This window comes from Juglans regia, chromosome 7 (genome assembly GCF_001411555.2).
Source record: "Juglans regia cultivar Chandler chromosome 7, Walnut 2.0, whole genome shotgun sequence".
Taxonomy (NCBI): Eukaryota; Viridiplantae; Streptophyta; class Magnoliopsida; order Fagales; family Juglandaceae; genus Juglans; species Juglans regia.
In genome coordinates this window covers 31,740,059-31,750,233 of record NC_049907.1, presented here as the reverse complement: position 1 = coordinate 31,750,233, position 10,175 = coordinate 31,740,059, and the positions used below count along the sequence as shown (strand labels likewise).

The window sequence follows — 10,175 nt, the reverse complement described above, 5'->3', positions numbered from 1 at the left end:
GAATGTTCAAAGTATGAATTAATATATATTTGTATCAATGATCAGTTATAAAATTTCGATGGTGGATGTTGACTTAGACCAATGTTTGTTCTTTTGATTGATTTCGATAATTTAATTTGAATTGTTTATTAGTTGTTCTTCTTAAAATTGTTTTCGTTATACTCTAACCCCCCCAATCCTTGTTCACATAGCATAAAACTAGGCTAAATACTCTCCATGGGAACGATCCTTACTTGCACTACTACAGGTATTTTTAAGAGTATAGGTTTTATTTTTGGTTGCCTGCGACAACACACCAATGACTTAAAGGCATTGGGCCCTTAAAGGCTTTCAATTTATTTAATTCATTTAAATGACTTATTTTATTAGTTTATAATTATTGGGTTTAATTATAAGAATGACTTAAGGGGGTCCTAGTCAAGAGCATGTTAGGAATTTATTATTTTGTTGAACTAGGGTTTCAAGAAGTACTGTAGCAAACTAGGGTTTCAAAAGTATTGTAGCTGAGTTACTGTAGCGTCGTACTGTAGCCACAACACTATTCACTCAGGGGTATTTTTGGAAGATGTGGCATTATTTTGGCTAGAGTTTTACTTAGATTTTGGTTTAAATACTCTTTGTAGCCTCATTTTAATTAGTTTTATGATATTTGATAAATTTATTCATTGTGTGTTGAAGTTATCTCTTTATTTTTTATTGAATTTTTGAACTTATCAAAGGTAAATCACAACCTTTGTGGTGTTCCTCATTTGTAATATGGGTTCTTGAGACGGGTTCTTCAACGAGTCTAGATTTTAATATAATCTAGGTTTTTGAAACGAATTCTCATCGGGTTTAGATTCTCTATCTGTTGACTTGATTTTGGCTTTGTTGGGGAGTTTTCAAATTGATTGTGGGTTCAAGGGATTTCTTTCTCGCGGGTTCATATCACATGGTCTATGTTTTATAAATCTAAGTGCTAATCGGTGTTTCTAGTTCAATAATTTTATATTCCAAAGATTTTTCTATAACTTCAAAGAACGAAATTGTTGCAACATAAAAAATTGGAGAAAAAATGAATTGGCATTTCATTTTGTCAAGGATTAGAAGGGTGAATGAAGGCCATGTTGAACTTTGGGAAACCAACTCCCACATTTCTTTGATCTCCCACCTTGCTAAATATTACATGTTCAAGCAAGTAAGAAGTATTTGAAACTAATGACAGAATTCAACCCTTACATGAGTTGTACGATGAACAACATTAGATGATTTATCATTTCACATGCCAGCACTTAAGTTTTCATAGAATTCCATTTAAAAGTTGATAGTAAATAAATATTAAGTAACATTTGTACCTTTTCCGTCACTTGTTGAAGCTGGCGAAAATTACCAAGGTTTTAGTAAGATTTCATCCACCACAGAGCTCATGCAAGAGCTCTCTTGTATATTTGAATAATCCAAGTCTGCTTTCTAAACACGTAGTTTTTCCTCTAGAGGCATATATAACTCATCCAATTCTAAGATACTTTTTCTTTCTATCTTAATTATGTCCTTCAAACATTAACATGTTAAGTATTAATTAGTAGATTGTGATATTACAAAAGCTCAAGCTAATGACAAAAGGTAGATGTAATCATTTCATTTATGTTTTTAAATACACCATGCATCCTCACGTGTAAATTGGATGAGAGTTTTAGAACATAAGATATAAATCCATTGACTTCTCATTTGCCTTCAACTTCAAGAATCTGAAGACTTTTTTCAAATTTTTGATGTGATTTTTTTTATCCATTGTCATGGCTAACTAAGAAAGAGAATTCTCTAGCTATCTCATTGAAAGCCATAATATTATTTAAATACTTCGAACTATTACTTACTCTATATGGAATGTAGATATGAATAATGACAGATTCATGACTTTGGTTTAGTATTTGGTTTGAGGGGGTGAAGGGTTGAGGGCTAGCATCCGAGATCTAATAAATTAGAAGCCAAGTAGAAGAGAGGCACAACAAGAAGTTGCCCTTTTGTAGCTCTTGTTTTTGGAACCAAGTCTTGACTCTTGAAAGGAAACATGACTTCTTTTATAGCCTCAGAACCTACCGTAGTGGAGACTACGATTAAAATACATTAAAAATCAATAATAAACAGTCCTCATCTCCCTAAAGAAAATCATGAAAATCTACTTGAGTATAAAATAGGCAAAACCTGCAACATGAAGAGCCTGTGCAATGAAAAACAAGAACAGAAACCAAACATTTAGATCATACAAACCTCACCTGTCTCATACCATAATTTTTTTGTGTACAAACTAGGCATTTTTTTTAAAGAAGAGCCAAGAATTACTTGTCCATGAGTGACACCATCCCAATTTTATTTATAAACCCTCACTTATGGCGGAAGAAAACCGTGGTTACAGACTGACATCTGGGGTTACAAGATAAACACAAGAGTTCCAAAACCAAGTGTCAAAATTTATACTTTTGTATCAATAAAATTTCTTACTTGTATATCATATATAAAAATTAAAAGAAGATCATAGTATTTGGATAGAAGTCCATACTAAAAGTAAATTGCTACGGGGAATGAAGACATCACCTGTTCGGTCAGCCTCCCGTGAATTTTTGCTTGGGATCCATTTTGGTCAAACACAAGACAAATACTAGTCCCCGGTTCATCACACAGTCCAGCTTTCCAAGAAGATTCCAAAAATCCAGGTCACGTGTTAGGCTCTGGCGTCAAGTGACCCCTCCCATTCATACCATGTACATACATGTATTAATTAGCCTATACAACAAGTTACCAAAGTTGGTAAGCATGCCACTACACCCAATCATAAGTAAAAAGAAGGCGGTGGCTTAGATACTTACATGTTTGATATTACCAATATGACCTAATATCGTCTCATGTAGTTTGTATATATTATCATACGTATTTAAGGATATTATCTTGGGCCAAAACATCTCTTTTCCCAACCCAACGTGCTCCCACAAAACATTTACATATAGCCTCCCATTGGATATATATATATAATTATATATATATATATTGTCAATCCACCATCTTAGGCCAAAAATGCATCCAAAAATTCCACAAAAAAACCTTCCCATATTTTTCCACTAAAATATACTCACTAAGGTTTCGTTTGGAAGCTAAACCCATCTCAACTCATCATTATAACTTTTTCAAATCTCCATATAAAATATAATAAACAATTCAACTTTTTCAAATCCCAAAATAATAATAATAATAAACAAAAATATTCTAAGAATATTTTATCATCTCAACTCAACTCAACTCAATTCAACATCCAAACGCACCCTAAGTCTCTCAAAGAGACTCACTGAGGGACGGGTTAGCGGCGAAGAAAGCCCTCAACATACGGTCGGTAACTCGCATGTCTGTTGTCATTGCCTCCGTCTCACTCTTGGAAGAGTCAGCCTCTTTCTTATGTTTTTCAATCAAAGCTATGTACTCTCTCTCTCGTGCCAATGAAGCGTTGTCTTGTAGACTCTGGGATCACCATCTCTCCCAATCCTCTTGCATAACCTGGTCGATGACCAAGTACCTCTTTGAAGACACCCGTTGCTATTTCATCAGTTTGTTTCTCTGGTTCTAGAGTATCCAGCTTTCCAACCATATCCTTATGCAATAGGACATAATGAACCGATTAACGACAATTATGTGCTGATAATGCATTTTTAAGATTCAACCTGATAAATAGAACTAGCAATGCATTTAGCAAATATTAGTTATGCTAGAAAATACTCACATAAACGTCTTCGGTGGTAGGTGTCACAAATTTATCATTCTTCTTGGACCAATGGGTTTCCTTGTAGAAGTCCACCAAATTCGTCATTTTTGCATGCTACATGTGTGTGGCATGTGCATATGTAACATGTTCAATCATATAATATTTTCCCATACGGTATGGATAGCTTAATCACTAATAAATAGACTAACCAAGCAAATGCTATACAAGACTTATCTCATAGCAATATGAGAGAAACGATGTGTGCATAGCATACCAGTTCGCAAAAATTAGGCCAAAATTAACATTATGTGAGTGTGTAGTTGCCATGATATGAGCTTACAAACGGGAAATGTGTTGTGTGGGGAATACTTTACTTCAAACCTTATACCTTCTATTCTAGAATCCTCACAAAGGATTTACGATCTGTTGTGTGGTTAATTTTCAGCATATTTCTATTCTCCCGATTTTGACTTGATATTTTCTGCCATGAAAAACCATGAACAAAAGCAAAATTACACAGAGTAATGAATATCCAATCAAGGCGTGACTTATTACCCAACTTGTCCGGTTTGGATTGAACACCTATAATACATACCTTGAAGGCCTTGCTACCCCATCTACCACAGAGCTTAACACAGACGAGGGGGCTGACCAAACTAGTCCTAGCATTGGCTGCCATATTATATATATATATATATATATATATATCTTATGCAATTCGTGGTTGAATGCATTAAAGCGCTTACGAAGTTGTTTAGTCACTGTGAATTGATGGTTCTCTAATTCCCAATCTAATTCAAAATCATCCTACATATATAATAAAATTTAGGGAGACCACTCGTGAATTATACTACGAGTAATGTGAAACCATAAAGATCAAAGTATAAAAGTCTTACCCGAACACGATCGATTAACTCATCCTTATGCGCTTGGGGTACATCACTCCATCTAAGATAGCTCATGTTGCAATAATGTTTAACTATCCATGATACACGTGTTATAAACATGGATGCATTCTCACAGCACAATGTTGTTTCTCCATTATTTATCTTTAAGAACACTTTTCCATGCTTCCGCAATTTCTCAAATTCGATGCACTTCGCGGGCCCACGTCCACGTCTCGTCTGTGCCTGGTTTACTACAGGCACAGACGAGACGTTCTCACCTGTATGACATAATAACAATAATGTCTAGTCAGAGATCTCATTTGTTTAAGTCATACTTACACACCAATGATAAAACTCAGTCTTTATTAAAAAACCCCGCAAATGTCAACTATACCATTTTGAACTCTATCAGGCTCTGGTTCTCCCCTCGGGGAGGGTTCTCTATTAGCCTTGGCCTCCAGAATTGGGTTCGCACATGGAGGCTCCCATGGATGGCTTGGAGGCTGGGTTTCATCATCTGAGCTGGCCTGATCAGCCTCTCTTGGGCTGTGGTATGAACTGATGTCAACATAAGTACAACACAAATCTTCTAGCATGGATTGCTTGGCCTCTGGGCAGACCTCAGCCACTGTCTCCCACCTGGTCATCTACATTTAAACGACATTTCATTTATGTTAGAATCATATCTAACACAAAAATAGACTACCCCAAATAGCTCGGTCATGGTGGAATGGTAAACCATCCTTTTTTCGCCCCACTTGAGATGTAATAATAACAAACGTGAATTAAATGAAGCTAGTTAGAAGAAATATAATCTCACCTTGCAATAAGATAATGCATTAAAATAATAATGGGTGTCCAATATATTAGTGCAGTAGACAAGACTAAGACTAGTCTAATTACATATGGGATACTGTTTTGGATTGAAACATGTGACTTGTTTAGGAAAATTGAATCTGCTGCATAATAGACTAGTCTTAGTAATTTTCTAGCATCATTTTACCTCATGGAAACAAATTTGTTCATTTACAGCACAAGAAAACCTTGTGTTTCTGGGAAATTGGTTAAAAAAACTCCCAGAGCACAAAAAACAGCAATTTGATCAACATTACAATTGGACCCATACACTTTTGAAGAATCGGATTTTGACCCTTTTCGAAATTACCAAGACTGGCAAACTTACATGAAGTTCTACTACTCTAAATATATTTCTAGCCTTAAAATATGATTAGCACATCCACCATTTCAGAAACCCCCAAAAATTTGAGTTTTTTGGCTTCCACATTTAAGTATGTCAGATTTGAATAAAACCAGAAAAATAATCCAACAGCCAAAAATATGAATTATATATATATCTAGTCATATATATTAAGCTGGTGCATATGTTTAACGGATTTACATGGAAATTAAGCATAGAAATTTATTTACTAGACAGTCCAGTAGCAATAGTCTGTTTCATACTCAATATAATATATATACTCCTGTATATGAGTACACCAACAGCAAAAAATCTGACACTAGCCATTTGTGAAAAGAAAAAGGATCACTCCCTTCTTATATAAAGGCACTATACTCTCAAGTTCAAGAAGTCAAGGACAAGAAGCAGACAGAGTGCAAATGAATCCAGGCCAGCCTTTGGAGGAAGACAACCAATATGCAGGATATGTTACTGTCAAAATATATCATGGAAGAGCAATCTTCCACTGGTTTATTGAAGCAACAAAGACGTCAATGAGTGCAATTGGGGAAACAACAGTATAAACCAGTGACGTACTGGTTTATTACTTAACTAGAAGGCCTAAGGTCGAAGTGGAAAATTTTCTGTGGGGAAACTAAGGTGAGACAGATTGGTTCTAAAAAGTGGTTGTGATAACACTGGTATATTCTTATTCTCGTATCCTTTGTTAATAATAATTGACTACACCAACAAATGTAGGAATTGATTTTGCATATTTGAGACACATAATCAACAAATATTTTCTATAACAATAATCGAGGGAAAGAGCACCACATGGGGGCTAATCGAACTGAAATGCAGTACAGAAGGCTAAGGAAACCATTTTCGACGAAATTTGCAATTCATATTAACAAAGTTATATTATGTTTTCATTTCTTTCACTTTATTTCCTGCTTATTCTTGAGCAAGTGAAGGTAGACTATGTGCATATTATTGTTAGGTTAAAAAGATCATGAGTAGCTCTAGAGAGATGGACAGTTTTTTGGAACGATCATAAAAGTAGAATAAAGATGAGATCAGCTAAGGGAGGATAGGGAAACAATTTTAAAAGAAAGAAAAGCAAAAAATTCCCAGTAAATAAATGAAAAAGATTGGATAAAAGGGGAAATCTTGTAAAAAGAAAAACTCTCTCCAAATTCCAAACCCTTTTAACTTTCGTGCAGAAAACATGTGCTCATTTTGTGCTCAATGTTGAGTGTTCGAACTACAAATGTTGTTGATAGGTAAACCTAAACGGGAAAGAAGTTTCATGTCTTAGTTGGCCAAAGAAGTAGTTGTTGAGTCACCATCATGGACCTCAAGTGCAACACAATGCCAGCAACAGTGCCTCATTCCACATCAGGCGCCCACTAGCTAGCTAGGCTCACCCCCAAATTAGCTTTCGGCCTTTCCCCCTCAATACGATAGAAAAAAATAGTGAATTATTTGGGAGTGTTATAGGCAAATAATAGAGGTATATAATGATTACACATATATATATATATAGCATATATAAATGATACGACCTAGCTAGCCTAAGCAATATCATTATCGATACCTATATATAAATATATGGCTATATATATATAATCCCCACCCCAATTCCCCCCCCCCCCCCCCCCACTTCATTTGCGTCAAGCTCCACTCACCAATATATATCACAAATTAAGTAACCATGCATGTCAGTCGATGATATTTTTAGGGCCGACAGAATGTGTGTCACAATCTGGATCCCCTCTTATATTTCCAACCGTCCTAATGGGCAGGGTATTACAATCTCCTCCCATAGGTGGCATGCTCCAGTAAAACTCATTTATAATTAAAGCTACATGATCGATAAACTTTAAAAGGACTAATCATTAATCATTAACTGTTTTTTTTATCTTGTCATTAGTAAGTTATATAACACTAGGTCTAGAAATGCAATTTCATAAACATGACGCATCTAGAAATTCAATTTTATAAACATGACCCATCAACTTTTCATGTATTTGCTTAGGGTATCCTAACAATTTCCATATTAACTGTAGCTGCCCTACAAAACCCTTCTTTGTTTTTTCAAATCTACCCAAGCTCCACTTTATCCCTTTACAACCTGAGTCAGGCCCAAAAAGCAATAATCACCATTAATGGATTAGTAATCTAACCAAACGGGTATGACTACGTTCAGTGTCATAGACCAGCAATTTCGACTCAATATCCAAAACTGCAGTCTCCTATCATATTACATTTGCATTATCAACTTCGTTATAAAATTAAGTTCCATTGAGGTGCGTATGAAATGCAAAGGTCACAGCACTGATTACTTCAACTATCACTATAACTGGGCATGCCCTTCATATCTACAATTTAAGGGAAAAAATGCTGTAGGAGAAAGTGGTAACAGTAAACAATAATTGAGTAAAATGAAAGAGAAAAGCAACTCTATTTCGTTAACAGGAATTTGTTAACTACTTTAGCCAACACAAATTGAGTAAAATGTTAAGCATACACCCTCATTCTACTTGACCTAAATGGTTTTATAAAATTGGAAGAAAACAGATGTTCTTACTACGGAACAATCGTCGCAACCGAGTGGAGAAAGGACGGGGAAGAGGCGATACCCAAAAACCCTTCTAAATAATCAACTGAGTCTAATGGCGCAGACCATACCTCAAACTGACACTTCTAACTAACTCAAATAAATAAAAATCACACTTCTAAGTGATAGCTCTGACTATGCTGACAGACTCAAACCTACGCAATTGGTCTAATCGTAAAAACTTACTGTGTTTTCACGATATTTTTAAAACCTATAGAAATTTCACCATTAAAGTTGTAGCGGGCTGTTACAGGTTTTGTTTGTAAATGACCATTTGGATATTTATTTCATTTCACTACGAAAACTGAGTTGAAAATTTTATGTTTGATCTGAGTTGCCAAACTCGCCCTTAATATTTTACTAATGTGATGCTAGATATTATTTTGCAAGTTTCATATTGCATGATTGTTTTCCACGAAATAAAAACAATGCAATAAAATAGGATAGCTATATCTCAAGAAACTATCAACATTTAAAGAGACTATGGAAGCTTTTTAGGTAAATATGTGCATGAACAAAATATGGATGCAATATATAATCTAACTAAAAATTATTCGTGTAATTGATAGCGTAAATATAAAAAGACAGCGAGAAAGGTTGAGTTAATGGTAATTTTACCTTTTTTCTAAAACAGCCCATTCCAAGATAGGACTAGTAGAATTTTTTATCTGCTCTCTGCAGGACTCTTCTCAACAAGAATCTTGTTGCCTAATAAATTTAATGATTAAGAAAATGTAAGAGATGAAGAATATCCATGTAAACGTCTAGCTCGTTACAGGTCGGTATATGTTTCTTATTGGTTTCAAGCTAATAAAAAAAAAAAGCAAAGCCCTTGAGCACTTTACACAGCTAAACATACAACGAAAGAAAGCAAAAGGCATCGTATTAAACACCAAAAAACATATAAAATTCGATTACAACAAACTATAATTCATGATCTCGTAATTATAGTTTAATCAAAACATGATTAGTACCCAACAAATATTAAGAAAAAAGATGCGCAGAAAATATTTTCAGAACATGCACTAATCCAAAACGTATGCTATTAGTCAGTAGAGAGAGCGAAAAAACCTTCGCTGAGCTCACTGTTGCAGCGGTGGGGCGGCGGTTAAATCTACACATAAGAAGAGTTGGGGGCATGAGTCGGGGCATGAGTAAGGTGATTGTCAATGCGGAAAGGGAGCTGTGTTTTTAGCATTTGGAGGAGCTCATGTGTTGTCGTAGGTGGAGCTGAAATGAAATAAAGCTGAAGTCGCAAGTGATGGAACTAATAAATGAAATAAAGCGTGTTCTGACGGCTAGAGCTGTAACATCATAAATAATGTGGTTTAATTTTATTTAATTAAAATAAATTTTTAAAATTTATATATAAAATATAATAAATTATTTTATATATTTAAATTTTAAAATAAAAATTATATTAAAAATTTTATATTTTAATAATATTTATTTAATTTTCAATTTTTTTCTATCTCATTTTATAATCAAACAAGGCCTAATTGTTAGATCAATTCTATTATGACTCGACACTACCTTGTCTTCTTGCACTAAGAGTATTAGTAGTGACCTAACTATTTTTTAATTAAATTTTGATTAGAAAATTTATTTTTTAAAATTTAGTTAGACACTTTTCAACAATACTAAATAACAAACTCTCAAAATCTATCATTATTCTATTAAAATATTAATTTTAATATTTTCATTTATTTTAATTCTATTAATAACTAAAATATTAATTCGTTATTAAAAAAATACACATTA

General features: G+C 34.2%; 1 protein-coding gene across 7 annotated transcripts; it reads right to left on the bottom strand.

Annotated features, from left to right (window-relative positions):
• Positions 1 to 3,153: 3,153 nt before the first annotated feature.
• Positions 3,154 to 9,656, bottom strand: LOC109020341. 7 transcript variants are annotated; one of them, XM_035692484.1, is made up of 6 exons: positions 9,486 to 9,656; positions 9,033 to 9,122; positions 5,012 to 5,264; positions 4,627 to 4,895; positions 3,749 to 3,808; positions 3,154 to 3,619 (listed from the first exon to the last, which is right to left on the bottom strand). In XM_035692484.1, exons 2-6 carry the CDS (start codon positions 9,051 to 9,053, stop codon positions 3,434 to 3,436), a joined length of 789 nt encoding a protein of 262 aa, XP_035548377.1. In that variant the 5' UTR covers positions 9,054 to 9,122; positions 9,486 to 9,656; the 3' UTR covers positions 3,154 to 3,433. The 7 variants fall into 7 exon arrangements, with proteins under 7 accessions (XP_035548377.1, XP_018858330.1, XP_018858328.1 ...); XM_019002785.2 differs by having other exon boundaries at positions 3,240 to 3,619; positions 3,749 to 3,844; positions 9,486 to 9,639; XM_019002783.2 differs by lacking the exon at positions 9,033 to 9,122 and having other exon boundaries at positions 3,240 to 3,619; positions 3,749 to 3,844; positions 9,486 to 9,639.
• Positions 9,657 to 10,175: the final 519 nt, after the last annotated feature.